The sequence below is a fragment of the Brachionichthys hirsutus genome, chromosome 3 (genome assembly GCF_040956055.1).
Source record: "Brachionichthys hirsutus isolate HB-005 chromosome 3, CSIRO-AGI_Bhir_v1, whole genome shotgun sequence".
NCBI classification, from domain to species: domain Eukaryota; kingdom Metazoa; phylum Chordata; class Actinopteri; order Lophiiformes; family Brachionichthyidae; genus Brachionichthys; species Brachionichthys hirsutus.
Window position 1 is genome coordinate 872110 of NC_090899.1, and position 25061 is coordinate 897170.

Genomic DNA, 25061 nt, shown 5'->3' on the forward strand with positions numbered 1-25061 from the left:
AGCCGACTGGCGAACGTTAGCAACGTTAGCAAAAACAACAACAACAACAACAAACAACAAATACCTTTGTGCATCATTACATTATTACAAATATAATTAAAGCCTTTTGAAGCGCTACATATTGAAACATATAAATCTCTTTGTAGCACTGACTCCGCCCCCTTCACCTTGACTTGTGTATTCAGTTGCAGCCTTGTACTGCCTGTATAAGCAGCATGAGGACCGCTGTGACCTTTGACCCCCACTGCAGGGCAGGAATAGAGACGCAGTCAGGGGCCGCACACACCATGCGCCTTGTGTGTCAAAAATGACACGTGTAAAGCGGCGGCGAAGCGTTTTAAGCAGCGCTTAGACGACTTCACCAAACCGAAGAGGAGCCTTCAGGCCGCCCGAGCCCTGATTTACGGGACGGCGGCGAGGGGGCGTCGCCTTGAACTCTGATGGATCATAAGAGGAATCATCTGCTGCAGAGCTGGGGAGGCCGGATTTATGATATCTGCCTCCTGAAGTCTGACAGACCCGCCCCCCCATGTGTGGCCGATCCCGCCCACAGAATGAGCTTGAATTCAACCTGTAACCATGGAAACATCGACGGCCGTGATGCCGACCTGGAAAACCAGGAAAGAGTCGAGTCAGTGTGGCGTCATGGAAACACAACTGAAGACCCCCCCCCAATTCATGCAAGTGTGTGTGTGTGTGTGTGTGCGTGTGTGTGTGCGTGTGTGTGTGTGTGTGTGCGTGCGTGCGTGTGTGTGCGTGTGTGTGTGCGTGTGTGTGTGTGTGTGTGCGTGCGTGTGTGTGTGTGTGTGTGTGTGTGTGTGTGTGTGTGTGTGTGTGTGTGTGAAGTGAAGGTGTTTTGGTGCTAAGCAGAGAACAGGCTTGTGTGAAAGTCGATCTCCACTGTGGCTCATCCAGAGAAGACTGAAGCTTTCACTGCTGCCAACGGTGTGTGTGTGTGTGTGTGTGTGTGTGTGTGTGTGTGTGTGTGTGTGTGTGTGTGTGTGTGTGTGTGTGTGTGTGTGTGTGTGTGTGTGTGTGTGTGTGGTAAAAAGCAGCTATAAAAAGACTAGAGTTACAGAACACAAGATGGAGTAAAAAAAGGAGAAAGAATAACAATAGCTGATACTCACACACACACACACACCTACACACACACTCAGGGATGCCCTTTGACCCTGTCAGCTGCTGCCGTGCTTTCTTTGGGCTTCGTGCCGCGCGACAGGTGAGCAAGCTAACGGACGGCCGCCTGGGATGACTGGGACGCCTCGCATTTTACACGCACGCACACACGCACACACACACGCCAACAAAGAGCATTAAAAACATTCATACACACACGGAGGCACAAGGTCAGGACCAGGTCGGGGCTGCAACACACACACACACACACACACACACACACACACCACCTACCTACGTCCGCTGTGTAATTAAAAGGCTTTGTCACTCTCACTGTCTGTTTCACTGATCCACTGTGGACAACAGAACGTCACACACACACACACGCACACACACACACACACACACACACACACTCCTAATGTTATATCAGAACATCTGTCTGAGACTTTACAAATCAGTTGTGTTCGTTTTCAAGCTGTCACTCGTGTTTTCACCCTCCAGAAACGCTTTTGAAGTCGATTTCCTGTTCTTGAAGCCACATTAAAACGGTGTGTTTACACCTGGTGGAAGGAAGTGTTGTTGTTGTTGTTGGGGATCGACAGGCTGCGATTACCTGAGCAGAGGTGAAGTTTAAAGGCCTGATTCTACCACACACACACACACACACACTCACAGTCCAGTTGGTAGCGTTCCAGTAACCTCGCCTTATTTATTCATTTCTCCAGGTTGTAGTATTCAGTGGAGCGCTGCCAGGTGTGTGTGTGTCTAAGTGGGATACAAAGGTCACTGAGGGTTTATTCCGTCATTTCAAAACCAGTTTCGTGTGGAAACATTCATAAATCTGAGTTGAAACATGAAAGAATTCACAGAAACGGACACAGAGGTCATAAAATCAATCAGGACGACGGAAGCTCCAGCTTCTGCGTGGAAGTCGTTGCATCCTAAACCTCCTTCTGTTCGAAGAAAAGATGACGATGGTTGGTGTGTAAATGTGGGCGGGGCTTGGGAGGTCTGAGCTCATTACTACTGATAAATAACAGAGTAATAAACCCGAGACAGAAACACAAACACGGCAACGGGGTGGCGTTTAAATATGGAGCCAGACACTCTGTCTCCACGCAGAGCTGTCAATTCTGCTGTTCATTACCTGTGTGTGTGTGTGTGTGTGTGCGTGGGTGGGTGGGTGGGTGTGTGTGGGGGGGGGGGGGGGGGGGCGACGACGACTGTGTGTGTTCTTGGTCAATCTGTGTGTTCCTCTGTGTGCAAAAGTCAATTAGAATCAATTTGTACCTTCAGCTGTTTGAAGCCCATCAGCCCTGCGTGCGTACGTGCGTGCGTGCGTGCGTGCGTACGTGCGTGCGTGCGTGCGTGCGTGCGTGCGTGCGTGCGTGCGTGCGTGAGTGTGTTGTTGCAGTGCTGGTGGGTCCCTTTTGTCACTGTGTGTGGGTCCGTTTGGTCCCGGTGTGTTTGTCGGGGGGGTTGATGTTCACACTGCTTAAAAATGGAAAAGTTGTTGGCGTTTTAGCATCAGGAGGATCAATCTCTCGATCGATCGATCGATCGGCCGTCTTTGGAATTCATTGACATCCGGAGATGATCCGGTGTTCACAGTCTCTACCTGTCATGTGCAGCGTCACAGATGAAGGTAACGTCCAGCTGCTGGCTTCCTGTCGAGGGTCAAAGGTCACCGGCTGCCAGGTTTGCCCAATGGGGCCGAGAGGGAAGCTTTGTGAGGCTGAATCTTTTTGTGTTGTTCGTTCCGTGTGTGTGCGTGTGTGTGTGTGCGTGTGCGTTTATCGGGCTGTTGCAGGGCCGTCCTGCGGCCTTCATACTTTCTATTTCACAAACTGCATTGTGAGTGCAAACAACGCTCACCTTGTCCCAGGACCATAAAGCTGGTTTATCAGTGATTGATTGCTCGGGCCTCAACTGCATTAGCTGCTTCCATATCGTGTGTGTGTGTCTGTGTGTGTGTGTGTGTCTGTGTGTTGACGCCTAGCTATGTGTTGTAGCTGTTAGCATGACTCCACACCGCGATGCAGACGTGCCGACAGTTAAACAGTGCGTGCTAAAATGTAAAGCCGTGTGTGTCCGTGCACCAGTTTGTGTGCTGGCATGTGTGTGTGTGTGTGTGGGGGGGGGGGGGGGGTGGGGGGGTATGACAGCATGTGCCTGTGTTTGATGCAGGTTAATGATTGCAGGGTTTCTTGTAGATGTGGCTTCCTGTGGGTTTAAACCCACTGGTGATAGAAGGAACGGGGGGTTACATCAGGACGCACGCACGCACGCACACACACTCATGCACGCACGCACACGCACACACACATTCTTGCAGCTGTTATGTCGACTGTATAACTGAATATAACAGTTTCAAACGAAAGCCAAACCTCAGACGTCGGGGAGTTCCTGAACTTTTGAGGTCGAAGCGATATGGGAGGAGCTTGATGGCGTCTCACTGCTGAGGAGACCCGCCGCCGCCATCGCTGCCCATCTGTAGTCCCACCCCCCCCCCCATAAAACAATGTCTGTGTATTGCTGAATGTGATTGGATTCTGAGGGGAGTTTGTAGGTTCTTCCCGGTCTGCGTGGGATTCCTCCAGTTCCATCCCAAAGCATGCAGCTCAGGTGAATTGGAAGCACCACGTTGTCTGTAGGTGTGTGCATGTGTGTGTTTGTCTTGCGTGTGACCCCGCAAGGAGCTGGCGACGCATCCGGGGTGTGCCCCGCCTCTTATCCATAGACAGCTGGGACTGGGCAAGGAGGATAAAATGGCGTTACGGCAACAATGTCATACCACAGGAATGTGTGTGTGCGTGCGCTCGTGTGTCGAGCGCGCCTCGCAATCACAAACGCTAACCTGCCAAGTCGTCGTCATTCATTCGGCCAGTCAGGTTTTCATTTCTCTTCCTCCTGATCCGTCTCTTTTTCTTTCACAACATTTATAACGACATCACTCTTGTCGCCCTCTGTGTCCCGGTCACATGGACGACCTGTCAACTACACATTAACCAAGACAGTCCACTGTGTGTGTGTGTGTGTGTGTGCAGGAGGGTAATTACAAGCTCAGTGCAAGGCCTGGACAAATTACAGAGGATCACTCACACACACACTCCACCCTTTCAACCTTTAGCATTGCTTCCCCTTTAGAGTATCAGATGAGACCAGAAGAGAATTTTCACCTCAACAAGTCATTTAATTCTTTACTGACTCATAAAATCGTGTTTTCTCCTCGCCACAGTGAAACTCGGCGTCTCTCCAGGGCAATCTTTACTCATTTTGAGTGTTTATTTGAGATATTTAACTCCCAGAAGTTCTCCGCGTCGATGAAAGTCAGCATTTTACGACCAATCATCGATGCGGTCGGCTGACACGAGGCCCAATGATGGTTTGCCACCAAAACAAAGTGCAGCGTTTGGCGTCGGCGACTGTAAACTGAAAGTTAAAAACACGCTGCTGTCAACAATGTCTTGTTGTTTTCTCCAGGGAGGCAGATGTCGGCTTGTTTGTGTGTCTTAAAACAGTGAAAGACATTGAAAACTAATTGATGCAACAATTTCCAGTTCAAGGAACTCTCGCTAACCGACTCTCTGCTAGCTAGCATGCTAACGGAGATGGGCACTGTGGGGCTACGGCGCTGCTACAAGGAAATCTGTTGTTTTGTCAAGTGAAAGAGGACGGGCTGTCTCTGCCCATCACAGGTCAAAGGTCAGATAAGCACTGTCTGCTGGGCAGGAGGAGTCGGAGGTGGGGGGTGGTCACCTGATGACAGCGAGGGAGGAAGAGGAAGGCACAGGGGAAGTTGTTAGTGTTAGCGCGCTACTGGCGTTGATAGGCTTTCACAGGAAGGTGTTTGATAAGAGAGGCTGAAAGTTACTGAGTGACTGAACCTCTGTTGGGTAACAGGGAGGGGTTCAACACCCCCTCTGTGGGGCGAGATGCTGAATCGATGGGTAATGGGGGTGGTTTTTCACTCATCGTTTATTTCGACAAAACTATCTCCGTGAGACCGAACGCTAACATCAGACGAAAAGTCGAAACAACGTGTGAAATCAGTTGGATACATTTTTGATTGCTCAATTAAATACATTTTCCTAGAAGCAAAAAGTATAAAAAGGTATAAAGTTTACCTGAATCAGAAGTTGAAGGACGAACATTTCACACAAATATCATGTAAGCAATCTAAAAAATTCTTTAAAAAGATTTGCATTTTGCTAGATGCTTCCTTTCACAGATATGATTCCTTTTATTTCCTTTTATTTTTATTTTCCCTGTTTGAAGGCAGCTCTACTTTTGCTTCCTTTCCTGCCTTTGCGCAGATCTCCGCCGTGAAGCCCTTACACATTGTTTCTGAAAGTAAAGCCTGTTATCGTTTGTGTTTACCTGTGGCGTTGCGCCATCCCGCTTGTATCTCAGGGACCCACCTGGACAATGCTCCGTCAATCGTGTTGAATTCATCCCAATTGATTTTTGTCAGGAAGAACAAAGAGCTTCACTCAAAGAAACGAGGATCCAAGCATTTCAAGTTTCCTCGCTAAAGGTCACAAAAGATTTACACGACCCGCGTTATCAACGAAACGACGGCGTCACGATGCTCCAACGGGAGCCGGACGCGTCGCCATGTTGCCCTGGGACTGGTCCTAACTGGCCGGACACATGTTGCCCTGGGACTGGTCCTAACTGGCCGGACGCACGTTGCCCTGGGACTGGTCCTAACTGGCCGGACGCACCGCCACGCTGCCCTGGGACTGGTCTTAACTGGTCGCATTGGTTCTTCCTGACTCTTCAGTGTGTTTAAACATTATCGATGAGGTCATGTCAGGGTCCAGGAACAACGGTTTGGTGTTTGCACCATGTGACAGATAACCTCGCAAACAAACTCTGCCCCGGGGGCTTCTTCTCTCCATTATGTCCTTGCCTCTCACCCTCTACTCCTCTTCCTCCCCCCCCTTCCCTCTGTTACCTGTCTCCTCCTTCCTGTCGTCAATCAAGCAATTAAAGCAGGAGTTGATTCGTTACGCTTCCATTTACGAAGCGTTTCCAGCCGGTGGCAGTTTCAGGAAGGTCGGTCTTTTATGTAGTCAAATTACATTTACATTTATTCATTAGGGGGAATAGCCCCTTGAGATGTTGCTTTGTTTGTTTGTTTACATTGAACTGGTCACGGTGCTCAGAAACAAGGTCAGTTGAAGTTTCTATTTGGACACTCAGTCATCGCGGAGCGGCCGTTGCACTGCTGCCTCTGGCTAACTGATCAGTCCATTATTTACGATTCGTTCAGCTTCTCCTCCTTTTTCAGTTTTCAAACAATCATTTTATATTTATTTATTAAGAGGATAAGCATATTTGCTTCATCCTGATAAACGCTGCTAGTTTAGAGGACATAGAGGGCGGAGCTTCACCTGCTAAATGTTTCTCACAATTCTGTTTTCTACAGTGGTTTTAAGTTGCAGCTACCGTGAGCACCGTTAGCTAGGAGCTAGAGCCCACGAGTTAACTTGGACACCAGACCAGTAGAAACCGGTCCCCCATCAGGGGACACAGAACAAAGGTGGTTTAATGTGGCTCACACGAGGACTACGATCCCCGGCGGTCACATCTTGGACTTTGTTGAGGTGTAGGTGGAGAACGTTTCATTTCACTTGCATGTGGAATGTCTCGCTGAGGCTAGCTGGTTAGCATGCTAGCTTCAGCGGCTACTTTATTCCTCGTCTTGCTTGTAATAATAATATTTGTCCCGACCAGAACCGACCCGAACTGGACTCAGCCAGGCAACGGTCCAACATGCTAACAGCCGTCCTGCAGCGGCTTCAATGAAGGTTGAATTTAAGGAACAACCAACACCTGACGGGATTCAAAAGCGCAGCGAGAGGGAGCAGAGGCTCCGTAGAACGGGAATTATGTCCTCCCCCGTCTCCTCAGACGTTATGAAGCATCAGGAGTCTGTAAAACATGTCGCTCTTTGAAGGTATGTGCTAATAGGCGCTATTACCGCCGCTCTTCTCCTCCCCGCCCTTTAACTAGCAAACACTCTCCCTCCCCTTCTATCTGTCCTCTTCTGCGTCTCTAATTAGCAGCGTGTTAAACTCGGTGAACAGCGGTCAGGAATGCCCTGACAAGCTCGTAAAAGTGACATCAGATTCCCCGAGACGCCAGCGAACAGGTCGGGCCGTCCGGTGAATGGATGGGCGGGTCAGGCACGGAAAGGGGTGGGAGCGGAAGAGGGGGGGGGGGGGGGGGGGGGGGAAGAAAACAGAGAAGCAGCCTTTATATAGTTCCTGAAAAGGTCGGAGGAGATCGGACTTTGAAACGTACCCGAGCTGATATTCATGGTGAACGTTCCTTTTTACATTATTTTTTAGTGATAAACGCCGTACAATCAAAAACTGTTGTCTTCGCTTTACTCACAGCTGCTGGAAGAAGCTAAAAACCATCAAACATAAGACGCGCAAAAGTGATTTTAGGCATTTATTCAATGTTTATCTCATGTTGTCCAGACATGAGATAAACATTATCTGTGTTCCATCGTTTGTGTGAAATTATAACCGTGTTTTCAAAAGCTTCACATTTTCCCTTTAAACAGAAAAGATTAATTTTGTTGTCATCAATTTTATTTAAGGATCTTTAAACAAATCTGGATTATTTTTTATTTCATGATCCCAAGATTCATCCCTTCGTTACTCCTTCCTCCCATTCATCCCTTCGTTTTCTCTCCTCCTCCACCTCCGTCTTTGATGTCGCTGCTCCTCTTCTCCTCTTCAATTTGGCCACACAGTGACTCTTTCATGCCGATGGAGGGGAGGAAGAGAAGGAGAGGAGGAAGAGCGTATTAGAAGTGATGAAGAGGAAAGAGGGGAGCCTGGAAAGGGGCGACTCAGAATGGAGGGAGAAACGGGACGACTGGAGGAAGGGTAGATCGAGGTCAGGGCTGACGTTGGGGGGGTTGATGTGCGGTCAGCATGATGAAGCAGTAATGGAAGTGTGTGTGTGCGTGTGTGCGTGTGTGCGTGTGTGCGTGTGTGTGTGTGCGTGTGTGTGTGTGCGTGTGTGTGTGTGCGTGTGTGTGCGGTATCAGAAGATGTATGGGCAGTTGATGGAGGAGGGAGAGACGAGCAGATTACAGCGGAAGGTGGAGGTAATGGCCTCGTTTGTGGTCGTGTGTCGTTTCTATTTCTGAGTGGATGAAAAGGTCGAAGGTCAAAGGTCACATCATTCAGACTGTATGCCTCTGTGGGAAGCTGCTGTGATCCGCAGTCTGACCCGAACAGCAGCATGACTCATGAAAACACGCCCCTTCAATCTGGACCGTTGGTGTCAGAATTAGTCCGAGCGTCCCTGAACGCACCACGGAACTATATTTATTTTGTGAAGCTTAAAGGTCATCAATCAATGAATGTCTTCATTTATCATGAGAATCCATCATGAGTTGAATAAACAACGCCTCAGAGTCTAAATCGAACCGTCCTCAGGTGGGACTTTTTGGTTTTTAAATATGTGTGAGGAACTTCTAACGTCTCAGTCTGTAAACCCTGAAGGAGGAGAGACCTGACCTCTGATTGGTCGGAACGACGCAGAGGTGAGGTGAAAGGTTGTCCAGGGGTTGGAAAGAGAGAGGGAGGGGCATATCAACACCTTGTCCAATATCTGTGTGTGTGTGTGTGTGTGCGTGTGTGTGTGATTGATCTGTTCAGCCTGGTGGTCGTGGCCATAGATCCGAAACACCGGAGATGAGTGTGTGTATTGGTTTGAATGTGTGTGCGTGCGCGCGCACGTTTGTGTGTGTGTGTGTGTGTGAGTGTTTGGGGAGGGGCTGGGGGATGAGAGGCGATCCGTCTCCCGTGGCGACAGGCCGGACCATAGACCCTTCCGCTTCTTCTAAATATTTACAAAGTACTGACCAATCAGAGCCAAGCAGACTCTGGCCACCAGCCACGACATGAGTGTGTGTGTGTGTGTGTGTGTGTGTGATTACACACTTGATCTGAGTGAGACTGAAGACTTACTGTTAACAATCCCTCAATACATTTTAGCAGATCAATTATCAGTTCTAAAACTAATGTCCTCTCCCTCACACACACATAAACACACACACACACACACACTCACACACACACACAGACACACACACACAGACACACACACGCACACACACACACACACACACCATAAAACACCCCCCCAGACTTAAACAAAGGCTCAGATTAACTCGCTTTCTTTTACAAACACACTCTGTCCCATCCAAACATGTAAAAACACGTCCCTCTCTGTCTTTGACTGACTCTCCATCTCTCTCTCTCACACACACACACACACACACACACACACAGCGCGTGTGTGTTCAGTGAAAGTGCTCTTCCTGCCCGTTTGAGCGAACAGTAAATGAATAAAATGTGTTGAGCCGCTGAGAGGAAGTGGTTTCCAGACCGCCTCAGCATGTTGGAAACAGCTGTTTGTGTGTGTGTGTGTGTGTGTGTGTGTGTACGTGTGTGTGTGTACGTGTGTGTGTGTGTGTGTGTGGACCACATCAGACCACAGGCCAGACAGAGTTGTGTGTCACCGTTCCAACCGCCTCAGAGCTCAACATCAACAGGAACGATAGATCGTCTCAGGTCTAGAATCCGTCGATGGAGCGATAGATCGTCTCAGGTCTAGAATCCGTCGATGGAGCGATAGATCGTCTCAGGTCTAGAATCCGTCGATGGAGCGATAGATCGTCTCGGGTCTAGAATCCGTCGATGGAGCGATAGATCGTCTCAGGTCTAGGATCCGTCGATGGAGCGATAGATCGTCTCAGGTCTAGGATCCGTCGACGGAGCGATAGATCGTCTCAGGTCTAGGATCCGTCGATGGAGCGATAGATCGTCTCAGGTCTAGGATCCGTCGACGGAGCGATAGATCGTCTCGGGTCTAGAATCCGTCGATGGAGCGATAGATCGCCTCAGGTCTAGAATCCGTCGATGGAGCGATAGATCGTCTCAGGTCTAGAATCCGTCGACGGAGCGATAGATCATCTCAGGTCTAGAATCCGTCGACGGATTGATAGATCGTCTCAGGTCTAGAATCCATCGACGGAGCGATAGATCGCCGCTCCGGCCTCCTCCCTCTCTTCCTCCCGCTCTTCCCTCTTCCCTTTCTTCCCTCCTTAATTCCTTCCATCCGTATCGCCGGACGTTGATCCAGGTATCGCCCGTCACAGATTGAGCTCTAAAAAGATAACGTTTGATTTGCATTTCTTTATTTTAAATCCATCCTTCCAGACTGAGTATTTTATTCTGGATTCTTTTGGTTCTTCTTTCGTTCATTGTTGGATTTGGACGCCTCTTTATTTTTTCAGGTAAATCCGGCCCGTTCACTCGTTTAACGGCTTAGCTGATATTTGCCTTGCATAAAAAGGGGAGCAGTTAGCCGCCTCGCTGCTGATCCGGTTTGGGTTTCTAAGGGGGGGGGGGGTGGATATCGACCCACCGGAGCCGAGGAAACGAGGTGCTGGACGCTGTTAGCATGGTTAGCATTTGGATCGGTGTGTTCGTGTTAATTCCAGATTTAAGCTAAAGTCTGGGAGGCTAGTTTAGCTTAAAGGCAAATGTGAATCCGCCGCTGAAAGTAGTCCCCATTGAAAGGCACGTTGACTATAATCGTACTCCTGATTGGGCTGCCGTTCTCTCTGTCTAACCTTCATCCTCCTCCTCCTCCTCCTCTCTTTTCTTCAGACGTGTGGCTTCCACTTCCGTCGTGCCCATGAGCCCAATCTTCTGATCTTTACACGAAACAGATCGGCCCTCCCTCACGCGGACACACACTCCTTCACCTCATCAAAGCGCTGGAAGTGTGTGTGGGACGATGGGTCTGATGGAAAGGTTGAGGGGATCGGAAGTGTTTTAGTGTGTGTGTGTGTCGCGGGGGGTGAGCACACACACACGCGCGCACACACACACACACACACACACACACTACAGCTGGGACTTATCAGTGTTGACTCTCTCCTGTCTGACTGTACTTAAAGCTCTCTCTCCCCATCCACACTCAGGAACAACCACCCAGCCCGACGGGTGTGTGTGTGTGTGTGTGTGTGTGTGTGTGTGTGTTTAGTTTGGCTGACTGCCAGGTAACTTCTCGCAGCCACGCGCCGCTGCCTGCTGAGTGTGTGTGTGTGTGCTTGCGTGCATCTTATATTTAACGTCTCCGTTTCATGTGGACACCACCCAGGCTGGGTTCCAGGTCCGTATTTTCCGGCCCACCTCAAGTCTGGCTCTAGATCTGTGGGAATGTCGGTGCCTCTCCGATCAGCCGGTGAAAACCAAACTCGTGATTCCGTGTTCTGATTGGCTTCTGGAGGTTGTCAACAGATTATAGATGAGCCCAAACCAAATAGATTCCATTTTGAGGGATATCTGGATACGGATCCTGATTCTGGATCCTCTACTCAAAATGTGTCAAAACCATGAAAAAACCTACGACAATAAAACAAAATACAACAAAATAAAAACATCCGTATCCAAGTCATAATCTGGATCTGGGAGATTAAAATCTATAATTACATATCATGTTAGTTTCACATTCTCACGTGATTCCGGATCGGATACGCATCCGATTAGTTTGTTTGACCCGGAATTCTGGAATATTCCTTGTTTGGAAGATAACTGATGATAAACACTTGATTCCAGTTGTTCGGGTCGTCTCCGATCAGGTGATCGTTAATCTGCGATCATGATTCCATATCTTGATTGAGTTCCGGTCAGGAAACACATGTCTTTCAAAAAGTACCGCGAAAAGTGAATCAGCAGTGTGTTCACACTGTCGAGTGTGTGTGTGCGTGCACGTGTGTGTGTGCGTGCGTGTCTCTGTGTGTGCGTGTGTGTGTCTGTGTGTGCGTGCGCGTGTGTGAATGGCAATGAAAGGTTGTGTTGTTCTCAACACACAAAGGTAAATAAATTAATCTGAAATGAGTTTTACTGAGAAGTGTCCTAATCCACACACACACACACACACACACACACAGTGGCAGAATGTGTGTCACCTTTTTTTCTCCAGAAAAGGAATGTGTGAAAGGTGGAGATAAAAGTGTGAGAGAGAGAAAGTGAGTGATGACACACTTTCACATTCGCAGAAATGCGTGCAAAAACTCCATCGTATGACTCACTTCAGAAGAACACGGCGCGGAATCTGCGCTGAAAGGCTCGTTATACAGGAACACACCTGAAGCAATCTTAATTAGCTTCTTAATTAGCTTCTTAATTAGCGTCACCTGAGCCCTTCTCCTCAGCCTGTGGGAGGTGATATAAGGAGGCTGGTCTTACCTGCTCAGGTCGGTTCAGGAAGTCGCCGGCATCAGACGGCTTTCTGTGTGTGTGGGGTTTACAGCTTTCCTGTTGATTCTCTCCTTTGGGCTAGCTGCTAACTGCTAACTGCTAGTAGCTGCTACGTAGCGGTTTGGCAAAAAGCCACGCCCTTACTTTGTTCTGCAGGTCTGCGCCTTCGCGCGGCTTTAGTAACTGTTACAGCAGCAGCAGGAGCCCCGCCCCTCAGATCATTAGAAGAATATTTGGTTGATAAATGAGATTAATAAAGATAAGAGAATCCTATGAGGCGCTCCGTCCTGGTCCGACTTGTTACTCGATGTTACGTCGCCATGTTTGTTTGTTTGTTTGTTAGCAGGATTATGGAAAAACTGAAGACGGGTCTTTGTCTAATTTAGACCCCGTTACATTTTTAGAGCGATCCGGATAATCGTCTGGATACAGAAAAAAAAAACATCAGTTCCTTCTAAAAAAATAAAAGATCTCGTAAAATCTGCATTCAATTCACTCACTTGGTGTTTAAAGATAGCGAGAACAATCTAGAACCTTCTGGTGCTGATCCAGATCACCATGTGGATCCAGGAAGCGTTTTTTTTTGTCCGTCTTGATCGATAAATCCTTTCCTCTTTATTCCTGACGGGAACGAGCTGCTTGGCGGAGGTTTTTCTCGATTGTGTGACTCTCGCCTCTCGCTGGTTCGGTCGGCGGGACCCCCCGGGGTCTTCTGGCCTAATTACTCAAATGAAGACAAGCCTCCTGATTCGGAGGTTTCCTCGTTAATCTGGTTATTAATCTGGCATCTTGAGGCTGTGCAGGACACGAACCGCTGATTACGTTTTATTGATTTCTCATGTGAGCAGATTATATTAAAGTATTGAGCCTCGACTTGTTTTGTCTGGTTGAGGCTTTTGTTTGGCGTTTTTAAATCTGCTTTAATGGAGAATTGTCATAGCAACCTGACTGTCTTATTCTTAAACTGAGTATTCGAGCTTCTCCTTTCAGCGTAGAAGAAGTTTCGTTCTTGATTATACATTTCACAGCAGCTTTTATCACACTGATAATAATAATACCAGGGTTTCCTTCCTGTTGGACTATTTAAAGACCGTTTCTATGGAGATGAGTCTGCATTTGTGACCTTGTGAAGTTTGGTCCGGCACAGCTTTACAGCGGGTTCCCCCCACTTCTGAAGATCAATATGATCTGCTTTTAACTTTCTAGCTCCTTGTCGTAGAATGATCTTTTGATCCCGGAACGTTTTGCTTCATCGTTGAGGGATTTGGGTTCGTCGGACCCATTTGTGGTCGGCTGGGATTGTCGTTCGGCAGGAAGATGCCACCTAATCCGGCCTCAGGTCCTGAAGGTGACAGTTGTGGTCGGCTTTTTGTCATGGAGGACAAATGGGTCCCGGGTCAGAGAGGTTACGGCACTGATGGGCTTTTTGGATTGGTACGAAGGTTAGGACCAAGGTTTGAACCCGGGTTGAGGAGCAGGGGCTTGGAGGGTCATGTCACCTTCAGGTTTAGGGGTTAAGGTACTGATCGGTTCTTCAAATGCATGGGTCCAGCTTTCTGGGGGGGGGGGGGGGGGTCTGGCTGGCTGTGGTCATTCTGGAGGGTCGGCTCAAGGGTTGGAACCGGGGTTAGAAAGAAGGGACCTCTGTGGGTCATCCTGGCTCCAGGTCCAGGGGGTAATGGCGGTGGTCAGTTCCTCCAGGGCCCGGGGCCTCTGCGGGTGTCTCAGGACCAGGCTGGGGCCGGGTCAGCGGGTGATGGATGAGGCTTTGGCTGTTTGTGGCAGGTGCCCACCAGTCCGGCTTAATCAGCAGAGCGCTCGGACAACAGAGCCCATTTAACCTCCTAATGACCGGTCACTCAAGCTGCACACACACTCACACACACACACACACACACACACACACACACAGGAGCATCATGAACTGAGAGACAATTAAAGTCTCCGGCGGTAGCGGCAGATCGAGTCTTCACGGCGTCACGGCTGAGCTGCTGCGGACTCCGGCACGTCTGATCTAATCAGCGTTAGCCTGCGGTTCGCTAACAGTCGAGTCAAACCGACATCAAGGTGTCAGATGTTCACGCCACGAGTTGCTGTCGGCTTGCTGTGATTTGATTGGTCCGGTCTTTCAAAGGCCTTTCTTTGCGTGTGGCTGAGCTGAACTGCTGCTGCTAGCGTGTTTGTCGGTACTGCTGCTGCTAGCGTGTCTGTCGGTACCGCTGCTGCTAGCATGTCTGTCGGTATTGCTAGCGTGTTTGTCGGTACTGCTGCTGCTAGCGTGTTTGTCGGTACTGCTGCTGCTAGCATGTCTGTCGGTACCGCTGCTGCTAGCATGTCTGTCGGTACCGCTGCTGCTAGCGTGTCTGTCGGTACCGCTGCTGCTAGCGTGTCTGCCGGTACCGCTGCTGCTAGGTCGTCTGCCGGTACCGCTGCTGCTAGCGTGTCTGCCGGTATTGCTAGCGTGTCTGTCGGTACCGCTGCTGCTAAGGTGTCTGCCGGTACCGCTGCTGCTAGCGTGTCTGCCGGTACCGCTGCTGCTAGCATGTCTGTCAGTATTGCTAGCGTGTCTGTCGGTACCGCTGCTGCTAGCGTGTCTGCCGGTACCGCTGCTGCTAGCGTGTTTGTCGGTTGAGGGTCTTCAGCTCCTCATGATGACCTACTTTCGCCCGACCGCGGCCATTGTCTTGCTTCATTCTGCGTCGTTTGGCAGGAGTGTGTGTTCGCGCATGTTGTTTGGGGGGGGGGGACACAATACAAAGTCCCCCCGGCCCCTCGCCAAAATAAAAATCTAAATCACTTCCTGGAACACTAATTCCTAGATCCACTAGACCAGGATCCACATGAACATTTTATCGCTTGTTTCGTGGCTCCAGCACTTTTGTGTAATTGCAGCAATTTTCCTTTTAACACAAGCCTGCCCCCCCCCCCCCCCCCCAAAAAAAATATAATTTATGGAAACGTACACTTAGCTGGCGGTGGTTGGAACGAATGTCACGTTTAAAAGCAGTCACATTGTCCACAACGGGACGCCGCTGCTCCGTTTAACGCCGACCAGAGAACGCGTCCCTGATTGGACCAGACGAATCCGTCTCAACCAACGAGATAACGACAGCGTTCGTGTGCTTCCAGGATTTAGAGGACAGGGAGGCGGGGTGTCGACGGTTTGCCTCCCTCCTTGTGTCCACGCTATCAGGAAGTGAGTTTGTTTTGGGTGATCACATTGGTGAAAGTCGTGCATGCTAATTGGTCGGTTAATGTCAGAGGTGTGAGCGCTGATTATCATAACGGAGCAGCCAGGATCCGTCCTGTTGATCCAATCACATCCATCAGTTAACACCTTAATGAGTCTCCACAGGTAGCGGGTGATCGGATCCCGCCACACCCCTCTGTATGCAAAGCGGCGAGACGCGGCGCGGAGACGACTGCTTCTCAGAAGGAGGCAAGTTCAACATGTAACCACGGAAACATCTGCATCGAGCTGCATTCATGTCTGCCCTCGGCTGAGGTGTCCCTCAGGGCTCGCTCTGCAACCAGGAAGTGTGACAACGTCAAAGATCGCCTCGTCGTTAAATCTAACGGCGAAAGGTCGTCCGGTCCTCCAGACAAAGAGCTGGAAAAATACACGAATAAATACACAAATAAATCTGGGATTGCATCGTCCCGTCTCCCAGATGAAGGTTTCAACCTCCGGGACGGGACGGGTGGGGTTCAGGGAAATGGGAATCTCTTCAGGAATATTAACACTACGGTGGAAGGTAAATTCCTCGGAGATGAAGTCACTATTAATGAGATTTTTCTGCACGACCACAAACGTCTCGGCGTAATCGTTGCATTAGACGGCGGTTTGTCCTCGGGCCTGTGAGCATGGAAACTACAGGACAGGGGGTAGTGTGACATCCGGCGTGCGTGTGGTGTGTGTGTGCGTGTGTGTGTTATCTGCTCCATGCACTGACTCATCGCACGTTTCCGCTGTTTACCGGAATATTGCTGGAACATGTTTACGTCCTGAGGTTTTTAATGGCTACCTGAGAGCGTGCAGGAAGCCTCGCTGTTTCTCTGACTGAAGTGCAGACCGTTTATTTTTGTCTCTGAGATGCGTCCAACTCGTCCGACGATCGCCGTCGGACGAACGGCCATCGCTCCGGCGACTTGTTGGAAGTGCTTTGTCTCGTTCTGTTCAAATACTTCTAAGTACTGGTTAGCTTAGCTCAAATAGAGCTAATCTGCTACATCTGATCAGGCTGGATTTTTTCTTCATCTAAATTTTTTACGAGGCAATAAATCATCAGAAATAAACATTGTCTCTTTGAAGCTCTTTTACCGGAGAGCCCGAACGTTTCATCAGAGCTGCCTTTTAACCTTTACTTTATTAGTTTGGCTTCCTTTCATTTGCCGCTTTCTGAAATCGACGACGACCCCCGACTCGTCCCGCTTCACTAACCGGACGGACGTGTCCTCTGCTCCGTCTCTCTCTGGTGGACATTTATTTAACGTTTTCGTGAACGGGAACTTTAAGGAGTTCTCTCCGAAAACGCCGTCCTGATCGGGTGGAGACGTAGCATCAGGCGTGCTAACGTGTTGCAAGAGGAGCGTGTTTAGTCGTGTGTTATTAGCTAGAGACACTGGGGGGTCAATGGGGGGGGGGGGTCTGGTTTGGGTATTGCTCAAGTTCACCCTTCGTCTTTCTGCTGCAGCCATCTGTTGGAGTGTGTTGAGATGCACCCCGTGGTGCGTGTGTGTGTGTGCGTGTGCATGTGTGTGCGTGTGTGTGTGTAGATTGACAAGATTAAGAGTTGTAACCACGCCCCTCCTCCTCCGTCCCTCTGTTTTGAGGCCCTTGGTCCTGACACATGCCACGTGTTCACGCGCGCGCACACACACACACACACACACACAGAGGGGATCATGGTTGAGAAATGTTGAGTCTAATTCTCCCTAATGGATTCTCTATTCAGGGATTAGCTCCCTAAACACACACACACACACACACACTCTGAGGGACCACGACGCCTTGGTCTGCAGTGTAACCGTGATTTGGTAACACACACACACACTCACACACACACACTCACACACACACTCACAGTAAATGGACAATGGCCGATCTCTCCGGTTTTTGGCGAGGCATCAAATGGCCTGTAGGCCGTAATTAAAATGTTTGGAACTCAGGGGAGAGGATGGGGGAGGTAGCGGGGGAGGGTACCTTTATCAGGATAAACTCTCTCTCTCTCTCTCTCTTTCTCCTGCCTCTTTTTTTCTTTCTCCATCCCTCCGTGCTTTGTCGATCTGGTGCGACTTTTCTCCTGCTGGAATGTCTCACCGTGAACGTGACCCTGCTTCCCGGCTCTTCTCCAGGAACTCTGGAGCGATCCGGACTCCACTTCGGGAGGCCTTCCTCCCACCTGTGGCTTCCACCCATCCTCTTCCTCCTGCTCCTCCATCCCACTCATCTTCTCTCCCCCTCTCCTCACCTCTCAGAACTGGGAGTGTGTTGTGTGTGTGTGTGTGTGTGTGTGTGTGTGCGTGATAGAGGCCCTCTGTTAAACTAACACAGACCCAGGTGGTCTGTGGTCCTCCTTTGTGTGTCCGTCTCCTGCAGGCATGCATTCAGGGCCACAGCAGAAACAAAAAGACAACACAACACAAAAAGCCCCCCCCCCCCGATGCCCCCCAGATATACCCCACTCACACGCACACACACTCACTCTTCAAGGAAAGTATGGAATGCCTTGTCTTGGTCAATTTTCTGCATTTTTGTCTTTGACTATATTGAAAGGAAAGTTCTCGCGGTGACCGAATTTTCGCCGTGGCGCCCTGCGCAGGAAGGCTCCGCCCTAAATCTGTCGCCGTCGACGCCTGCAGGAATGGAACGTGTCCGTAAAAATTGTGGGGCGTTGAGGTCTTTGACTGCGTGGCATCTGAAGAAGTCAAAGCATATGCCGTCCTCTCCTTTGTGTGTGTGTGTGTGTCGTCCCCCCCACGAGTCCAGAGATGGTACGATCCTACCTACCTGAGCAGCATGAGCAGATCCCCAGGTGGGCGGGCCCCTGGAGCGTCCCTCCAACCAGAGCCAATGAAGAGAAAACGACTGATCTGGATCCTCCATCTTTCCTGGAAAATCTTCTCGTGTGTGTGCGTGTGCGTGTGCGTGCGCGTGCGTGTGTGTGCGTGTGCGTGTGCGTGTGGTTGTTGTGCAGAGGAAGGCCCAGCTTGATTTGAAAATCATCAACATGGTTGGGGACAGCTGTGGGACAGATCCACAGCTGTGTGTGTGTGCGTGTGTGCGTGTGCGTGTGTGTGTGTGTCGGGGTCGTCCGTTGGCAGGAAGCAGTAGGCAGCGAGTGATGTGGTCAGACCCTCTGTCACCAGAGGGAGGGAGGTCCCGTCTCTCTCTCTCTCTCTCTCTCTCTTCTTCTCTTCTTCCTGTCGCTTGTTTTCTTTTCCTCGTCATCGTTCTTCATTAGAGAAAGAAAGAAAACAAACTCGTCCAGCGTCTGAAGGCTGAAACTGATGATCTGGTGATTAAAGGTCCGGTTGGACACAGAGGGGGAAATTCATTTATCCCGGTAAAGAACGGGAATGTTTCTCTCTTTAAGGGTCTGGAATCGTTTTTGAGTCAAACTGCAGGAAAGTTCAGGAGTTTTTCCATGTTTACCTCCGAGCAGAAACCTTTTGTACCTGATGAGGTAACGCCGACGTCCCGCCTCCAACAGGACGAGTAAACACGCTTGTTGTTATTTATTTCTCATTTATTCCTTATCATTTTGCTTCGGTGGAGGAGAGCATATTCCGAGCGGGAATATTTATCTTTGGTAGAGGAGAAGAGCGGTCAGCCTGGAAAATCATTTCTGTAAATACAGTTTGGAAATCAAAGGGGGGGGGGGGGGGGGCAGTGAGTAGGAGGTAAATTGCGGGAGTCGGGGGGGCAATTAGACGGGAATTTCCAGTGTTAGTGAGCGAGTGGGATTGAGTTAAAACGGGGAGAGTGAGATGTTTCTGCCCATCCAGAGATGTTTCCAGCATCTATTTATGTAAAGTGACAAAGAGAGGCGGAGAGAGGGAAGAAGAAAAGAGGAGAAGAAGAGGAGGAACGAGAGAACCATCCGACTAGAACATTCCCAGCTGGGCAGATAAGGATCAACAGAGAGGAAGCATTACAATCGTGAAGCCTCTGAGATCAATGTCTTGCTCAGGGGCACCTCGGCAGGGCCCCGGAGGTAGGCCGGCCCCTCCCCAGCCACCAGCAGCGCACACACTGGGCCGGGACTCGAACCGGCGACTCGCCGCTTCCAGCCCGATAAACGTCTTCTTTGTTTTGTCCGTAGATTTTAGCATTTAATTTACTCTCATGTCTGAAGTAATCGGATACTGAATGTGTCAAACAAGAGAAAATAATCAAATATCCAATATCTCAGGTCCCAGTAACAGTAATAGATTACTATTAAATTAATGTAACTTAAGCAGAGCCTCTAAACTTTATTAAAACAATTTTAAGAGCAAAGAGAGAGACAAAGAGAGTAAAACTCACCAATCAGATCAGATCTGCCCCCTAGAGGAAGGTCGTAATACGTTCGTGCGTGTGCGTGTGTGTGCGCTCGCGCGCGGCGTCAGGTGAAAGCTGCTGCTTTATGACGAGTGTGTGCGTGTGGAAGCGTGGGGGGGGGGGGGTGGGGGGCGGAGCTATGAGACCTGTATGGGCGGGGCGGGGCGAGGCTTGGCGGGGGGGGGGGGGCGGGGCGAGGCTTGGCGGGGGGGGGGCGGGCCTGCGCTGGAACTTGGTTCGAGAGCTCCGGCGTCGTCACGCAGTTGAACGCAGGACACGGAGGGGATTCGAACTCACACCGGGGCGGAGTAATCAGACGGGAGAGCTACACCTGTCCTGCACGCAGACACGCGCTCGCTCGAGCGGAGGGACCCGACCGGACGTCCTTATGTGTGGATGGGACCAAAGTTCCACGGTGAGTGCCCGTGCGTGGAGCCCCGCGCACGGGGAAGGAGGGAATAGAACCCGCGAACTGGGTCCCGAACCATTCTCACGTTTTAAGATTATTTAGGTTGAAAAGTGAGAATTAGTTTGAGTCTTTTTTTGTGCTTTTTATGTATTTATTTATTGCTCTTTTTTATTTGTTTGGGGTTTTATTTTTTATAGAAAAGTTGTTGAAAGTTATTTTCAGCCCACTTTGGGATTTTATTTTATTTTTGTTGCAAACTTTCGAAAATAAAAGAAGAAAAAAAGTTAGTTTTGTTTTAAAACTGAAACAATATCACAAAAAACTTTTTCTCCTCAAATGTTGAGTCCACTATAATAATAATAATTAATAATAATAATAATAATTCATAATAATAATAATAATAAATAATAATACTAATAATATAGTAAAGGACCGTTCAAGCGGCATTCCGGCCCCCGCCTGTTCGCTGAGGAGCTGAAATGTGTTTTTCTACTTCTTCGGTTTCACTATTCGTTTTCTGCTGCAGCTGTTATGCAAAAAGGAGCGTTTTGATATTTGGACAAATATTTTCCGAGGTGATCAATAGAGCGCCTCGTTAAATGTCGGATGGAACAGAAACTGGATCGGCTGGTCGGGCTGACTTCATGGTTCTACCGTGGAAGTTAGGGTTAGGCCTATTTTAATAGTTTTATTGGAACAATTATTTTATTTATTTTTTACTTTCTTGACATATTAAAGTGTTTTCTCAGGATGCAGCTCAGAATTAAAATTTGTAATTGTTAAATCACTGAAATAATCCCGTTTTCCTGCGTGGGATTATAGAATTTCAGAATCCCCCTTTGGGATTATTCTGATTCAGATCCTATCAGTGTGTGTTGGGTGGGATTGCATTTGAAGTTTTGTTTGCACTTCTGCCCCCCCCCCCAAATGGGAATGTGTTGGCGCTCCCTTCCCAACCGTTCCCGACTCACACACACGCCGGGAGTCGGGAAGATTTGCCGGTTCCGCTGCAGTTCCGCTCTGCTTCCAATTTTAGCTTCATTCAGACACAGACGGCGTTTCCTTCCTCTGTCTTCAGCGGCAGGAAGAGGGAGGGGGGGGGGCATGGAGGGGGGGGGCACCGAGTCCAGCTCCAATCACCCTGATTTATCCCTGAATTGAAACGATTCTCTTCGAATCGCTGATTTGACGGAGGAGGCGGGCCGAGACGCCGCACTCGTCTTTTTCATCCGTCTCTTATCTCGCTGTGGATTTAGACTTTGTGGTTTGAGCAGACAGAAGAAGGGAGAGATCAGTGAGAGATCAATCGATCAGGAGATGAAGTCGTTGCTGGGGGGGGGGGGGGCGTTGCGTTTCTGCCAGGTTGAGAATATTCTGTTTATAGAAGGTTTATTTGTTGTCTTGTGTAAACAGTTAAGCTGCTTCCTGTCTCAGACGCCGTTAGTCAGACCCCCCCCCCCCCCCCAGTCACAGCTCCTGCTCTCTTTTTATCCCTTCTTATCTTTCTCTTCATCGCTTTGCTCCTGCTATTTGTTCTTATCATCTCATCTCTTCTTTCATCTTTGTCTCTCGCCCCCCCCCCCTTCTCTCTCTCATGTCTTTCCCTTTTTGATCCTTCACCTTTTTCTTGCTCTCCTTCTTTTCATTTATTTTTTCCGCTTACCTTTATTTTCTCTAACCCCCCCCCCCCCCCCCCGTCTGTTTCCTCCCCCACCAGGCGACCTCTCATAGCTCCGCCATGTTGACCAGTGAGGGGGCGCACACGATGGAGCAGGACGACGCTCGCCACGAGGCCAAGATGGCGTCCGGCCCGGACGGCGCTGGGACGGCCGTGGACGTAGAGATGGACGTGGAGGAGGCGGACATGAGCCGATGGACAGAGGCGGAGTTTGAGGAGAAGTGCACCTACATAGTCAAAGACACGGCGTGGGAGGCGGGGCCAGATGACGTCATGACGACGACCAGGGCTGAGGCGTCGCTGCCCCGAAACCTGACCTTCAAACATCTGGCTGATAGCAAAGAGGTCAGACTTCCAAACTGCGTCGCCGGTTTCACACGCCGGCAGAGAAAAGCGCCACGCCCCGCCCCGGCTGCACGCCGTGACCCACGCGTGAGTCACGGCGTGCAGCCGGGGTCATAAAACACGCACACACACACGTCCCGTAACGGGAGCTGTGTGTTTAATCGGCTCGTATTCATCCGGACGCAGCGCTCGGACGCAGCGCTCGGACGCGGCGCTCGGATGCGGCGCTCGGACGCAGCGCTCGGACGCGGCGCTCGGACGCGGCGCTCGGACGCGGCGCTCGGACGCGGCGCTCCGGCATGTTTGCATGACCCACGTTTGGAATTTGACACCTCGTGAGATAAAAACTCGAAGAGAAAAAGTGGCGTGACGGCATGGATTTCTCGTCAGGGCCCTTATCAAGGGGAACGGAGGGAGAGAGGGAGGGCCTGTTTTGTTTCGGCGCTGATAGGATATCAGGACATCGGAGCCGGAGAGGAAGAAGGGAAAGGCTGAGGGGGGGATGTTTGCCGCTCTGATTGGAGAAGATTGAGTTCTGGATCATAAAGAAAGAGAGAGAGAGAGAGAGAGAGAATAGTAAAAGTTAATCAGTCAGAAGGACGCGCACTCTGGTCGGGGGGGGGGGGGGGGGGGGGGCGTCGCCGTGTCTCCTCTTTTCTCTTCCTCGCCCTCCCTCCAGCCGTCTTTGATGGGAGGAAACGAACACCAGTACAAACAGGTTGAGCTTCGGGGGGGGGGGGGGGGGCAGAGATTTAACGGCCGTCTCCGACCACACGCTCAAAACGCTCCCAACGCGCTGACACTAATCGCCATCGCCGCCGAGAGCCGGCTGATGGCGTGTAGCTGCGTTAGCGCAGACAACGAAGGGTTAATTAGACCTGATGGACACAGCGTGAAACACACTCCGTCTGTCTACGGCAAGCGGGATGCCCCAAAACAGCTCGGTGTTTATGTCTGATCTGTGAAACACGAAGCTCGGCGGCGGCGAAGCGGTTAGCATCACCGGCGCCGCGGCGAAGCGGTTAGCATGAAACAATCAGGAATAGCTGATTGGTTTAAAGCTGCAGCACAAACGTTCAGAGGAAGTCGCCGCTCATGTTCCAGCTCGTGTTCAACACGCGTGTCCTCCTGCAGGTGGGCGGGGTGTGCAGCAGGGAGTACGTCCCCAAAGGAACGCGCTTCGGCCCCCTGGTGGGCGAGGTCTACACGACCGACGGCGTCCCCAAAGACGCCAACCGCAAGTACTTCTGGAGGGTGAGTGCCCCCCCCTCCTGTGATGTCACAGGGTGACGTGTGTGTGTGTGTGTGAGAGAGAGAGAGACGAGGATATGATGTCATCCTCGCACAAATATCAAGTCACAATGCAGTTCCTGTAAGTCAACACACACACACACACACACACACACCATCGCTACCGGTAACTGAACACACACGCTCACAACCCACCGACCTGCCTGCTGCGTGTGTGTGTGTGTGTGTGTGTGTGTTCCATTCATGCTCATATCTCACTTTCATTCACGCTGAGAGAGGGAGGGGGGGCGAGAGAGAATGAGTCGCCGCTTGTTCTCTGCTCGTCCGTCTGACGGAGGGATGGAGAGAGCGATGGGAGTAAATGGTCGGATGCAGTCGGATCGTTATTTATGTATAAATATATATATATATATTTATTTAGATGTCGATGCAGCTTGTGGAGTTGTTTCCACGGTTACCAGGAGACCCTGATGGATGTTTCCGTTGCTTCTCCGGCTGCAGATCTACGTGGACGAGCAGTTCCAGCACTTTGTGGACGGCTGGACGAGACCCGCTCCAACTGGATGCGCTACGTGAACCCGGCCCACTCGGCCGCCGAGCAGAACTTGGCGGCGTGCCAGAATGGCGAGGAGATTTACTTCTACACGGTGAAGCCCGTCCCGGCCGGCGCCGAGCTGCTCGTCTGGTACTGCCACGACTTCGCCCGCCGCCTCCACTACCCGCCGTCCGGCGAGCTGATGATGCAGAAGCTCAGTAAGTCGTGTGAATCCGACAGAATCCGATCGGAAAGAGATTTGGTGGACTTTTATTGTGAAAGAGCAGAACACGCAAAATCAATAGTGTGTGTGTGTGAGAGATGGGCTCGAGACCCGCTACGCTAGCGGCTAACGCTAACACCCAATGGGTTTCTCCTGCTTTGGTGAGATGGGCTCGCGACCCGCTAGGCTAGCTGTTAACGCTAACACCGAATGGGTTGTTCCTGCTTGGTGAGATGGGCTCGAGACCCGCTAGGCTAGCGGCTAACGCTAACACCCAATGGGTTTCTCTGCTTGGTGAGATGGGCTCGCGACCCGCTAGGCTAGCGGCTAACGCTAACACCCAATGGGTTTCTCCTGCTTGGTGAGATGGGCTCGAGACCCGATAGGCTAGCGGCTAACGCTAACACCCAATGGGTTTCTCCTGCTTGGATGAGATAGGCTCGCGACCCGATAGGCTAGCTGCTAACGCTAACACCGAAGGGGTTTCTCCTGCTTGGTGAGATGGGCTCGCGACCCGCTAGGCTAGCGGCTAACGCTAACACCCAATGGGTTTCTCCTGCTTGGTGAGATGGGCTCGCGACCCGATAGGCTGCTGCGCCTGAGCTGCGTGGATCAAAGGGAGAGCGAGCTTAGTCGGAAACAAAGAGAG

At 50.5% G+C, this 25061-nt stretch overlaps 1 protein-coding gene across 1 annotated transcript in view; it reads left to right on the forward strand.

Annotated features, from left to right (window-relative positions):
* Positions 1 to 22118: 22118 nt before the first annotated feature.
* prdm1a (PR domain containing 1a, with ZNF domain) overlaps positions 22119 to 25061 on the forward strand; it is a 3377-nt gene continuing 434 nt past the window's right edge. The window contains 4 exon segments of the mRNA XM_068757254.1: positions 22119 to 22403; positions 23538 to 23657; positions 24156 to 24192; positions 24195 to 24407. Coding sequence (XP_068613355.1) covers positions 22119 to 22403; positions 23538 to 23657; positions 24156 to 24192; positions 24195 to 24407 — 655 coding nt within the window.